Below are 13,306 nucleotides of genomic sequence, written 5' to 3'. Positions count from 1 at the left end.
CTACTGGGGAGAACGAGACTATTGGAAGGGGGAAGAGGCTCCTGAGAAGGTTAAATGTGGAGTTCCCATCTCAGCCCGCACTTCCAGTCCTAGATCCACACCTAAGAGAAATGAAGACGTAGGTCCACACACAGACTCGTACAGGTGTGCTCACAGCAGCGTCAGTCACAATCACCAGAAGGTGGAAATGACCCCAATGCCCACTGACGGAGGAAGGGACAAACAAAATGTGCTCTCTCCATATGACAGAGCAATATTCTGCCATCAAAAGGAACAAAGTACCGATACTGGCTATAACATGGATGGACTCTGGAAACATCGTGCTGAATGAAAAGGTGCCAGACATGGAAGACCACATGTTATTTGATTCCCTTTATATGAAATGTCCAGAATAGGCAAGTCTGTAAGGACAGAGAGCGGACCCGTGGTTGCTGGGGAGTGGGGGAGGGGGTGGGGAGTGCCCGCTAATGGGCCCCGGGGTCTTCTCAGGGGCGATGAAAACGTTCAGAAACTAGACACAGGCAGTGGTCGTGCACACTGTGCGTGTACTGATTGCCACTGAACCGTGTACTCTCAAATGGTGAAGTTTTTGGTATGTGACTTTTATCTCAAAAAAAAAAAAAAATCTGTGGCAAAGAACCCCCTGGTTCTCGCAACTCCCGGGATGGGGTTTCCGGGGCCTGCTCTCTGCACTGGGGTCCGGGTGCAGGAAGCAGGCCGGGCCTGGGAAACCAGCTGCCTCCTGCAGGCCCTGTGCCTTGTGGAAGGGAGAGCCCAGGGCCCTCCCTGGGCACAGCGGTCCCCAGTGCCCACCTGAGTAATGCAGGCCCCCGTGAAGGCCACGATCACGGCCACCACGTTGACTGTCAGCTGGAACTGCAGGAACTTGGAGATGCTGTCGTAGACATTCCGGCCCCACATGACCGCCTTGACGATGCTGGTGAAGTTGTCATCGGTCAGGATGATGTCTGAGGCCTCCTTGGCCACATCAGTCCCCGCAATGCCCTGGGGGGCACACACACAGTGTCCACAGGCCCCTCTTCCCCAGCCCCCTTGACGACCCAGCCTACCCGGGCTTACTGTCTGGCTTCCCTTCCAAATGAGGCTCCCCGCCAGCTGCAGACAGATCTGGTTTCATCCAGTGCGACTTTGTACTAGGAGCGGGCAGGTTGTCTCATGGCCTGGTAAGGGCCTTTGCTCATAAACAGAGAGGGTGTTGCTACCATGGCCACCACCATGGCCTCACGTACGAGGCCCAGCTGCCACCACGTGACCACCAAGCGGTCTTCTGTCCGGTCTTAGCATGCCAGAGCGGCCTGCTGTATAAGGAGCTCCACGACTCCTGGGCGGGGATGCCTTCCGCAGAGCAGGGACGTGTCCTGCTGGCCCGTGGGGGTGTTTGCTGCTCACAGCCCCTGATGCAGGGACAGCTGCACACCCTGTCTGCCACCCTGAGGTCGGGTCCTGCACAGCTCGGCTTGGCTCTCACAGTGCCCAGGGGCTGTGGCTCGGTGCCCTTCTCTGTCCTGGGCTCTGGGACGGACTGGCCCGCGCCCCTGGCGCCTGCCCACATGGGCTACCCTGAATGTGGCAGAGTGAAGGGGGCTCCTTCACGGCAGGTGGGGAAAGGGGCTCGCTCGCTTTGTGCCTTCGGTGACCAAGCGCACGCAGCTCGCTGCAGAATGCCGGGGCTGGCCACCCGGGTGGCGGGGTCAGGGTTTTATAGAGATAACGAGCTCCATACGAGTAACCAGAGAGAAACACAGAGGAGAAGCTCATCTGGGGACTCCAGTGATCGCCCCTGGGGCCGAGTTTTGCTTAGACTGCACTGGGGGTGGCTGAGGCGGGCGCACAGGTGGCAGGCCCCATGTCCCCCACCCCTGAGGCCCCACTGTCACCTCGGGCGTCTCCACGCCAAATGCCTTTAAACAACTCACACCTGTATCCCCTGACCAGATGAGCCCTTGGAGGTCCCAGGGGCCAGGACGCGAGAGACAGACTTCATCGCTCTGCAACCTGCCTTAACACTAGCCCGCACCTTTCTGCACGAAGCCAATGTCCTTGAGACACAAGGCCCCGCCTGATGTGGTGAGCCAGGCCGGCACCGGGCGGCTTACCATGGCAAAGCCCACATCTGCCTTTTTGAGGGCTGGCCCGTCGTTGGTGCCGTCCCCGGTCACGGCCACCACCTGCCGCTGCTCGCCGGTGCTGCTGTCGATGATCCCTGGAATGCAGAGTGGGTCCTTGTCTGGGGGCTGTGGGGGCGGCTGGCTGACTCGGGAAACCCTTCGGGATCGCGACCGTGCCAACCACCCCCAATCCCCTGCCCTTTTGTCGCCTTCGGGGTCAAGTCCTTGTGCCTCGACCGGCAGCCCTGCTCCCCTCCTCCTGCCCTGGCCCATCCCCCAGTGAGATGACACAGGGTGGTGTGACTGGGTGGGAGGCAGGTGGTAAAGTTGTCATCGGCCAACTATGAAGTGTCATCGGTCAAGCACTATGTGACTTGGAGAAATGTCTCCCCCTCCTGGGCCTTAGTTTCCCCATCTGTTACAATGAGAGGCCATTCTCTAGTGGTGTCTTCCATTCATGCTGCTAGCCAGGGAAGCAGAGTGAGCTCTGGCATGTCAGCCCTTCGAGGGCGTCTCCATCATTATCCCCATTTTCCTGAGGAGGAAACTGAAGTTTAGGGAGGGCCATGTCCAGCAGCAACACGTGTGCAGCCCGGGACCCCGCTTCCTCGGCAGGCCCTGGAGCTTGGCTTTGGGAGCCCCGGGGCAAGAGCACACGTGGGGACGATGGCCACACCCAGCCAGCATCATGGCACCTCAGGAAGGGGCGCGGCAGGGGGCAGCAGGGGTGAGCGGGCTCCCTTACCTTTGACCAGAGTGTGCTTGTCGGTGGGAGACGATCGGGCGAGGACCCTCAGCTTGGGCCACACCTTGTCCAGACGCTCCTGTTCTATCTGGGAGGGGGAAGCACACAGACGCTGCAGAGCCTGGAGCGGGGGAGGGGGTACCGAGCCGAGGCGGGGGCGGGGGGGGGGGGGGAGAAACAGCCAGAGCCCCGGACTGAGGTGGGAGGGCAGCAGAGCCAGAAACTACCTCGCCTTTCTCGTTGCGGATCCGCCGGTTGAACTCCTTTCCCTCCAGGCACAAGAAGTCCTCCCCGGGCTGGATGATGCCACACTTGGCCGCGATGGCCCGGGCCGTGTTGATGTTGTCCCCGGTCACCATGCGGACTGTGATGCCGGCCCGCTGGCATTTGCGGATAGCTTCGGGAACCTGGAAGAGACAAAAGGCATGGGCGCGGCCACCGAGGCGAGACACATCCGCGTCTGGGCTGAGCCCTGCCCTCCATCCGGCTCCGCGGCACCTCTCCTTCGTTCCCTCGGCACGACCCCCGCCCCCACCCCCTGACCCCAGGTGCCTCCTTCATTGCGCTGGGCCCCGGGACGGGCGACGACTCGGACCCAGGCCCCGACACGAGTAAAGCTGGGAGGAGCCACTGGAAGCTTTTATGCTGTCGAGGGGCACCATTGGAGTCTTGTCTGGAAAGGTGACCATAGAAATCACCAGCTCCGTCAATCTCATTTTCCTCTGCAAACTGGAGGTCCAGAGCGGCCGAGCCAGGATCGGCCCTGGTTACCAGGCTGGCTGGCAGGGTGGCTGTATCACTTAGCTCTGGAAGAATGACAAAGAGACCTCTGTCCCCAGCTACCCTGCCAGATGGCAAGGCCAAGGGCAAGCCTGTTGCTTTGGGGCCCCGACTCAGGGCAGGCTTCTGGCCATCAGCTGGCTTGTGGCCGAGCTCTGGACACTTCTCACTTGTCCCCCCCCCCCCGCCCCCGCCGCCCACCGTTTTACAACATAGAACCAGAGGCATTTACAGCTCTAGGTTCTACATGATAAGGTATTTTCGCTACTTGGAACCAGTAGACACGTGGCTGAGGTACAAGGGTGGGGGCAGGCCGGTTATCGTGGAGTAGAAATGGTGTGGCCAGGGTCCCGGGACTCCAGGGACATTGCCCTCCCGGGTCTGTGAGATGTTCTGGCACCTGCCAGCCTAGGAGCAGCACTGAACACCAGCCGGGCGCCTTCGGCCTGGCAGGGGTGGGGGTGGAGCGGTGAACAGCTCCATTCAGAAGGGGGAGGCCATCAGGTCTACGCGAGCACAACGCAGCTTTATGATTCGGCTCTGCCGTGTAGACACAGGCCAATCATCCACGCCTCAGTTTCTCCCTGGCCTGACGGAGGGCAAGGCCCTGTGTCTCCGGGGGTGGCCCTGTCGCCCACAGCAGCAGCTTCTGTCCCTGCTCTCCCAGGCCGCTGCTCCCCGTCCCCTCTGCTGCCATCCGCTTCCTCCCAGGCCAGCTTCCAGGTGTCCCCTTCCTGCACAGAGAGGCCCCATGTCCTCAGAATGCGGGGATACGCTGCTGCCGAGGGCCTGCGGTCGCTCTGTACACGTAACGAGCCTTGACTGTGGAACCGGCCGGTCTTAGGCGCCTGCTCCGGTACGTCAGTGAATACCTGTCTCCTGAAGAAAGGCCCAGGAGCCTGTCCTCCCTCGTCTCAGCAACGCGTGTGTTTTCAGGCTAATCAGCAGGATCGGGGTGGCCCTGCTTCTGACATGAGGTGGGTGCCACTGGAGAGGCCCTGGGAGGTGAGAGAGGGTCCCTCCCTGCCTCTGGCAACCCGCACCCCTGTGGCTTGCGCTCTTCCCTCGGGGCCTGCTCGCTCTCCCTGTCTCAAGGCTCTTCCGTCTTTATGGACCGGCAACCCTCCCCTCTGCTTCTTCGCTCTACGGCCTGTTCGGCTTCCGCCCGATGTCTCTGTTCCCTTTTCACAAAAGCTCTTGGTAAAGCCGTCTACACGTGCTGGCTCCTTGCCTGGCCCCTTCCTTCAAGTCTCTCTGCAGGCTCCTCCCACCTCCGTCCCAGCTGTCCACTCACCCTGCGACATCGCTCATATAAACATGCTTCTGGAATCTCTCTCCGGCCAGGACCTTCTGCTCTGAGTGCTCCACTCCCGCAGCTACCTGCCCACTTGACATCTCTGCAGGGATGTCCCGAACATCACTTGGCCCCAACCAAACCCGTGACCGGGAACAGCCCCCTGCCCCCCAAACCTGCGTCCCGTCGGACTCCCGGTACCGTGCCCCAGTGCCGCCTCCGAACCAGAGCCCTGGGAGCGGTGCCTGACTCTCCCTCTCCCTCGCCGCTCCCTCCAGCCTGTCAGTCCTGCCGGGGAGGTCTGACCTGGAGGACGCTGGGGCTCCGCCCTTGCCCACCTTTCCTAACCTTTCTGGGCTCCAGCAGGAAGTAGTGTGAGAGCAGCGAAGGCACCGGAAGGGGGCCATGCCGTGGAGGCCGTACGGGAACCAGGGCTGCCCCTCCACCCATCCAACGACCCGGGCCGCTCCCGGACCAGAGGGTGGCTACCTCGGGCCGCACGGGGTCCTCGATGCCCACGACGGCTATGCAGGTGAGGTCGCCCACAACCTCGTTCTCATTGTCCCAGTCGGGCTCCTGAGCTGCAGAAAAGTCCCGGTAGGCAATACATATGGTGCGGAGGCCATCGCAAGCCATGGGCTCAATGATCTTCTTCACCATGTCGTCCCGGTCCCGAGGGCGGAAGCCGCGCGGCTCCCCGTTGCTGTTTAAGATGTTGGTGCACCTGGGGCGGGGACAGAACAACAGCGTTGGTGCCAGTGAAGCGAGGGCAGCCGGAGCAACAGAGAGTCTCGGCAGGCGTCGGTGCGAGCCCCGCATTCAGCACGGCAGACAGGCTTGTACAAGGAGGGAGGCGTTCTGCCTCCTGGGGCCTAACGGTGTACCCTCCCCAACCACTCACATCCTTCCCAGAACCTCACGATGTGGCCTTATTTGGAAACAGGGTTGTTGCAAAGTCACGGCGAGGTCATACTGGTTTAGAGTGGGCCCTTAATCCAATGACTGGTGTCCTTATCAAAAGAGAAGAGAACACATGGAGACACAGACGCACACAAGGACAAGGCACCGTGAAGACAGAGGCGATACGTGTACAAGCCAAGGAGCCCCAAAGACTGCTGGCCATGGCCAGAAGCTGGAAGAGACGAGGAAGGACCCTCCTCTGGAAGCTTCGAAGGGAGCGTGGCCCTGCCCACACCTTGATTTCGCACTTCCGGTCTCCAGAACTGTGAGAAAACAGATTTCTGTGTTTTTAAGCCATCAGATTTATGGTCCTCCGTTCTGGAAGCCCCAGGAGCTGGAAACTCATAGGCTGGTGTAGGCGAGGAGACCCTAGAGTGCAGGGCTCAACCCAGCTCTTCGTGGACTCTCTGGGGTACACTGCTCTGGCAATGCCACGGAGTGTGGCCGTGACAAAGAAGCAGGATTCAGGTGCGCAAGAAGAAGGAGCAAAGGAACCGAGGTCCCCAGAGGCAGGCATGGCGGAGGGGCGGATGGGAGCCCTGGACAGACTGGTGAAGGAGGAAAGGAGGAGCTGGCAGGGACTCTCGCCCTTTTGTGGAGTCACTCACGTAACTCTCGCAACACTCCCAGGGGGTATTTCTGTTGTCTCCACGTAGGGGAAACTGAGGCTGTGCCGGGGAGTGAGTCGATGTCCACACGGCCAGCAAAGAGGAGAGCCAGGAGTGGAGCCCAGCGCCCAACTACAGGAATGGGGCTTCTAGCCACGGTACCTGTCAGAGGCTGAGGAAGCACAGAAAGAGAGCTGGGGCCTCCAAACCCGGCCGCCACACCTCCTGGGATGCGGTAGGACAGCTTCAGGGGGGAGGTGGCCTTTGCACCCGGGGAGTATGTGCCTGGGCAGAGACTTGGGGGAGAACATTTATGTCTTAGAAGGTGGCCTTGGAATAAGTGAGGAGCCAGGTGGGCAGGGCAGAGCAGCTGGGGGGCTGGGGGGGGGCACTTGGAGGCGGAGCTCCATGCTCCCCGCCCCACTCAGTTTTTATAACAGCTGATATCATTCACACACCACACAACTTATCCATTTAAAATGTCCAATCCAGGGGCGCCTGGGTGGCTCAGTCGGTTGAGCGTCTGACTTCGGCTCAGGTCATGATCTAGCAGTTCGTGAGTTGGAGCCCTGCATCGGTTCTCTGCTGTCAGCATAGAGCCTGCTTGGGACGCTCGATCCCCCTCTCTTTCTGTCCCCCACCCCACGCATGCGTGCTCTCTCTCTCAAAATAAATATTTAAAAAATATTAAAAAAATAAAATGTATAATTCAATGGCTTTGAGTCTAGTCGCAGTGTCGTGCCACCATCACCACAGTGCACTTTAGAACATTTCCATCACCTCTAAAAAAAACCCTACACGAGGGACACAAGAAGTAAAGAGACAAACAGGATTTCATCAGTGAAAAACACATGTGCCTCCAAGAATGAATGAAGACAGCGAAAAGGCATCTGCCAATCAAGTATGTGCTAAAGATCTCTTACAGGACAACGACAAGACCACGAATAACTCAAATCAAAGACGAGCAAAGGACTTGAGTGGCTGTTTCTCCCAAGAAGGCACACAAATGGCCTGAAATTTGGCCATTTCGGGGCCGACATCCCTAGTCATCAGGGAAATGCAAACCAAGCCCCTGTGCGGTCCCAGCTCACGTGCACTAGGATGGCGATAAGTAGAGCGATAAGGAGAAGCTGGGGGGATAGAAAACGGTGCCCCTGCGCGAGACAGTTGGGTGGTTCCTCAAAAAGTTAACCTGTGTTACGGCAGGACCCGGCCTTCCGCTCCCAGGTATGTCCGAGAGAACTGAGAGTACGAACCCCAAGGAACAGCTGTACGCCCCTGTTCACGGCAGCGAGGCTCACAGCAGCCCAAGGGCGGCCGAAGGCCGAATGGATGAACCCTGACAGCGTTCTGCTCGGTAGAGGCAGCCTGACACATGGGCCACATATCGTACGATCCCGTTTATGTTAAATGTCCCTGATCGGCAAATCCATACAGAAAGGAGATGAGTGGCCGTCAGGGGCTGGTTGGGGGTGCGGTGGGAGGGACTGTTGAATGGGGACAGGGTTGCCTTTGGGGGGCTGGTGACGAGAACGTTTTGTAATGCGCCACACCGGGACTATACTTGCTGTGTGTTTTCACGCGATTACAATGGCCACTTTTACGCTATGTCTATTTTACCACAGCAGTAAACTCAGAAGCCTTGCACTCTGCAGCACCCAGCCCTAGGCTGCCTCCCGTCGCCGGCTCACTTTTTCAGCAGGATCTCCGAGGCGCCCTTGCTGAAGAGGCGGAAGCCGCCGTCAGGCATGCGGATGACTGTGCTCATGGACTTGCGGACCGAGTTGAAGGTGTACACTTTGTAAAGCTTATCTTCCGGAATCTGCTCCCGCACAGGCTGGAAGTCCCGCTTCAGGTCCAGGACAAAGCCCAGCAGAGCACACTCCGTCTTGTTGCCCACTTGGCGTGGGAGAGCGCCTTCCTTCTCTGGAGGCTACGAGGCAAGGAGAACCAGCGTGGCACCGGGGGCCCAAGTCTCCCCTCCTTGCTGCCCCCAGGACCCCGGCCTGGCTGTGGCCACCATGTCCTTAGGGTGTGGTGGCAGGGAGCCGAGGAGGGCCTCCATGCGGACTCCGATGTGGGCAGGCTGCCCACCACTCACTGGGCTCAGAGGGGGTTTCCAGAACCTGCAGGTCCCGCCCAGAAGCCAGGGCAGGAGTCCAGACGGGCCCTGGTGACCCCTGACGCCGTCACCTCCGGCCCGGCGCCCTGCCCTCGTCCCACCCCGACCTGGCCCAGCCTGCCGCCCGCTCCCCGCTCACTAGTATTTTGGTGGTGTAGGCACTGTTGATGGAGATGGCGTGGACCAGGAGGTCGAGGATCCTGGGGGTCAGGGTGCTGGGGGCCGGAACCTCTTTGTAGTGGGTGTCCCCGAGGTAGGACTGGACCACGGTCATACGGTTGGTGGTGAGCGTGCCCGTCTTGTCTGAGCAGATGGCTGTGGCATTGCCCATGGTCTCGCAGGCGTCCAGGTGGCGGACCAGGTTGTTGTCCCTCATCATTTTCTGTAAAGGGCATAGATGAGGGCTTAGGTGGCCAGCTGTCCTTGGAAAGGCTGGCCCATGGGGTCGGGGAGCAAGAGGTCATCAGCCGGTCATGTGCGATTCGGCTCTGCCCAGCCAGCTTTCCATGTGGCACTAACAGCCCGGGGGGCCTCGGTCAGCTGGCACATACCCTCGCGGCCGGGCACGGCTTGGAGCGACGGCAGAGCGGGAGGACTCTCGTGAGACAGGCCAAGCGGTCGACTCGCGGCGCTCCCTCTTCCCAGGGCTCCCGGGGCCTCCCCCCTGCCCATGGCCCCCGCTCAGGTCATTGGCTGTCTCTGTGCTCCCCCCTCCCGACGCCATCTCCCCCCACCCTCTCCCGGTGTTCTCGGCCCTCTCCGGATCACCCTTTGCGCCTGCGCCCGCTTCTGCAAGGGACAGCAGTGTCCTCAGACCTGCAGATGCTGGGTCTATCCTCCCGCCTGCCTGCCGTCCAGCTCTCCCCACGACCGATCCCAACTTGCTTAATGGCTTGGGACACCAATTTCTGGGTCTGTATCCTAGTATGAAGGCATTCTCACGTGTACCGTGTTTATAATTATTACCTTGACAGAGTAGGCTAAGGAGATGGTGACGGCAAGAGGCAGGCCCTCCGGGACGGCCACAACCAGTACAGTGACACCGATGATGAAGAACTTCACAAAGTACTGCACGTAGACGGGCGTGCACTCCGCCAGCCACACCCGGCCGTCCACGACGAAGGTCTCAATCACAAAGTAGAGGACCAGGATGATGACGGTGATGGCAGACATCACCAGCCCTGCCCAGCCACGGAAGCCACAGAGGGTGGGTGCGGGAAGGGGAGTCGGCCGGGGCGAGGGAGGGAGAGAGCAAGAGCGAAGGAGTGGTAAGGGAGGCTGCAGACCGCGCCACGGCCAGCCAGGTCGGGGGAGGCACTCGGTCCCCAGCCTTGCGGACGGACGCTTGGAAGCCACGGTTTCCAAATGGGGGCCGGCCCGGCCCCTGCCGGCCACTGCCGGCCCCTGGTGGGGTCCCCTTGCTGCCTGGCCTGCGCCCCCTGGAACATCCCTTTCCCACTTGCCCTCCACGGCCCGGCCTCAGGCCCGGGGGCCCAGTGTCCTCGCCCATTGGTGGCCCCTGGGACCACGCGTCCGCTGGCCCTACCTGCTTTCCCGATCTGCACGGCCAGTTTGGTGAGCTTGCCCTGCAGGACCGACTTCTCCTTCTTGGGCACGCTGGCTTTCTTCTTCTCCCGTTCCTCAGTCTCCCCACCCTCCGCACTCTTCAGGGGCTGCATTTCCATGGCAACTGCCCCGTCCTGCTTCTTGGCTGCGTACAGAGGAACCCCACAGCCAAACTTAGGGCCCAGGCGACAGCTACAAGGGGCTTTCACAGGGAAAGACGTGCCACACTATACGAGAGGAAACGGGGCTCAAGGGGTTTCTCTGCTTTCTGAGTGTGACCTAGCCCAGGGGCCGTCTCCTCTCCCTCCCATCTCCCTGGCAGTTCAGGCCCTCCCGAGATGGGTGGGAGGCTCCGGTGCTGTCGTGGTCAGCGCAGAGACGGTTGTCGCGGGGCTTCTCGGGGGAAAGGAGGACAGACACAAGCACGAGCAACTTTGGGCACACAGACAGGATGGCCAGCCCCATAATGCCCCAAATCTCAATACCTGACAGCAGAGGTCTGGGGCCCAGGGAACGTTCCAGAACCTTGAACTGAGTCAGTGGCCCACTGGTGTCCAAGCACCACCCCCCCTCAGGAGGCCTAGGAGCCCCTGCGTTCTTCTCCCCTGCTCCCTGCTTAGGCTGTCTATCCTCCTGTCAGCCTCTCGAGTGGGCGCATTGACTTCCACCAGAGCCCCGGCTCGCTGTGTGCCCCTCCTCAGCCCGCTCCCTGGCTGCAGGTGGCTCCTGCCGGAACGGGCCACCATGGGCGAGCCTCACACCTCTCTCTCCTCTAGCTGCCTCTTCGCCTTCTGTCTGGGACAGGTGGCGTCCTCGTGGCTCCCTCACTGGGTCCTGCTCTCTTCACACTGCCCCTGACCACAAGGCTTCTTGTCCCCAGGGGCCTCAGGCCAGAGCCCACGGCCTCAGTGATACTCAATGCCCCACCCAGCTGGGCCACTCTAGCCTTGCGCCCCACTGACTGGCACTCCCTGCCCCAGCCCGGGACCCTAGCCATCAGGCTGTCCCCCTGGCCCAGATCCCTCCCAACCTCAGCTATCCTCTGAACTCTAGTTTGCTTGTCTGGCCCTGTCTTGGTCCCTGGGCCCCTGGGCCCCACAGTGCACTTGAGTCTTGCCCCTGGCTCCGTTTCTCTGCGTTCTGACCTTCCTGAGGGCAAGGACCGTGCTTTACACCTTTGGATTCTCTCCAAAGCCCCTCACCGCTGACAACCCTCATCCCAGCCACACGGCATCAGCACCTACCAGGCATCCGGGCCGAGAGGAGAGTGGGTGTTGGACCGGCACCCGGTCACCCTGCCTCAAAAGCCCAGAAGAAAGGCAGCTGGACCGGGAAACCCACAGGCCTGGCGTGGTCTTGGGTGAGTCACCCTCTCTGAGCCTCAGTTTCCTCACGGGTGACCTTTGCACACTTCTGGCAGGGTCTGCGCAGGGGCCCCCCGCCCCACTCACCTGGTCTCTGGGTGCTGCTCCAGCAACTGACGCGGGCGGCCCCCCACCCTGTGCCGCACCCCTCCGCCACCCCACCCTGAGCACGGGGCGCGCGTTACCTTTGGTCTGGCTACTCTCCATCGCCCCATCCTGCTGCTTGCCTACAACGGAAGAGGAATGACAGACACGAAGGCTTCAGAACATCCACGTGGCCCTGGCACACGCACACGCACACGCACACAGGACAGCGGGACACAGACAGCGAGGCCAGAGAGCGCGGTGCAAAGGGGCGGGGAGGAGGGCCCTGTGCTCCCCGGGCCTGCTCTGATGCCCTCTCTCCACCTCTCGGCCCACGGGAGCCACACTCTTGGCCTCCCAGACGAGGGCCCGGCCCTCCAGTGAACTCCCCGAGCCAGTCCTGGACGGCCCCTGGGTCATGTGTGCCCAGCAGTGGGGGAGGTCTCTGAAAAGGCTACCGCCACGGGGAGTGAGAGCCGCCAGGTGTCTGGTCCCAGGTCTGCCACGTTGAGCAGGGCCCCCCCAGTCGGGATATGTACCCCCCTCCACGGGAGTGGCGTGAACCGTCTACCTAGGTGGTCCCTGACCCCTAGTGGCCTAGCGGTCAGCTTTCTGTGCAGCGCAGCCAGCAGTCAGCTCTGCAGAGCGTTTGGAGGGACAGAGAAGGGAGACTCTAGAAACCTGCTGGCCTTGAATGCCCACATGGGTGCCAGGCACCCGGCACCGGAGGGAGCAATGGTACACGGAATGGGCTGGGCCTCAGCTGGACCTGTGTGGCGGCGGCGGGGGCGGGGGGCGCATTCGTGAATGTGGTCTGCAAGCACAAAGCCCGCAGCTGGGTGTTGGGGACCAGGGCAGTGACTGGCTTCCAAGACCAAGGTACACGGCGCTGGCAGTGAGGCCAGCACTGTGCTCTGGGTCGGGCTCTGTACCAGCCCCTCTGGCCTCATCTTCCCCAGGGCATCGCGGTGGGGCATCGGTTCAAAGAGCTCTCTTAGGGACCACACAAGTGCTAGCCCGGGATCTGGAAATGACTGACGTGTGACAGGAGGGGTTTGTGTGCTGACCAATACCCAATAACTCATGTCACTGGGGATCCAGGAGCGCAGACAGGGTGCCAGGTGGCTTCTAGGCAGTGGGGTCTAGTCTGGGGGTCCCAGGGAGGAGAGAGAGGCCCCCTCCCGGCTGGGGTGGTATGCAGGTTGTCCCTCTGTCAGAGTGGGGAGGTTCAGAGGCGAAGGAGACTCCTGGGGGGAGAGGAGACACCTGTAGACACACGGTGACAATGCAGAAAGGCCCAGAGAGGCCTCTGGAGGAGGGAGAGACGTGCGGGATCAGCACTACGGGAAGAGGAAGACAGAAGCCCAGGGAGGGGAGGAGGGGAAGGAGAGCACCTCAAGTAGGAGGGCTACTAGGAGTCAAGGCCAAAAGGCAAGAAACAGGTTGAAGGGCAGCAGGTGGCCTGGGAGCATCGGGCTGAGAGACGGGGTTGAGAGGCAGCAGGAGTAGGGATGGGGGCCAGGGTGGGGCGCCGGCTTTGCCACCGCAGCAGCAGCCGGGCCTTGGGCTCACACCTTGGTGGGGAGTTGTGGGTGCTGCTGCCCCTGCCTGGAGCCTGGCCAGCTCTGCTCCCCTCCAGCCCCCCCCCCACCTC

At 61.2% G+C, this 13,306-nt stretch overlaps 1 protein-coding gene across 7 annotated transcripts in view; it reads right to left on the bottom strand.

Annotated features, from left to right (window-relative positions):
- ATP2B3 (ATPase plasma membrane Ca2+ transporting 3) overlaps positions 1-13,306 on the bottom strand; it is a 43,347-nt gene that overhangs the window by 21,645 nt on the left and 8,396 nt on the right. For 4 of the 7 annotated variants that reach the window (XM_032592203.1, XM_032592197.1, XM_032592199.1 and 1 more), the window contains exons 6-15: positions 11,754-11,795; positions 10,185-10,349; positions 9,605-9,819; positions 8,778-9,020; positions 8,208-8,449; positions 5,438-5,672; positions 3,102-3,281; positions 2,875-2,962; positions 2,118-2,224; positions 814-1,005 (exon numbers count right to left, since the gene is read on the bottom strand). In XM_032592203.1, the coding sequence (XP_032448094.1) occupies positions 814-1,005; positions 2,118-2,224; positions 2,875-2,962; positions 3,102-3,281; positions 5,438-5,672; positions 8,208-8,449; positions 8,778-9,020; positions 9,605-9,819; positions 10,185-10,349; positions 11,754-11,795 (1,709 nt within the window). The remainder of the gene's footprint in view (positions 1-813; positions 1,006-2,117; positions 2,225-2,874; positions 2,963-3,101; positions 3,282-5,437; positions 5,673-8,207; positions 8,450-8,777; positions 9,021-9,604; positions 9,820-10,184; positions 10,350-11,753; positions 11,796-13,306) is intronic. The other 3 variants (XM_032592198.1, XM_032592200.1, XM_032592202.1) reach the window with 1 other exon arrangement.

The sequence above is a fragment of the Lynx canadensis genome, chromosome X, assembly GCF_007474595.2.
Source record: "Lynx canadensis isolate LIC74 chromosome X, mLynCan4.pri.v2, whole genome shotgun sequence".
Classification (NCBI taxonomy): domain Eukaryota; kingdom Metazoa; phylum Chordata; class Mammalia; order Carnivora; family Felidae; genus Lynx; species Lynx canadensis.
The sequence above is the reverse complement of the archived record's forward strand: the minus strand, read 5'-3'. Positions and strand labels throughout refer to the sequence as shown.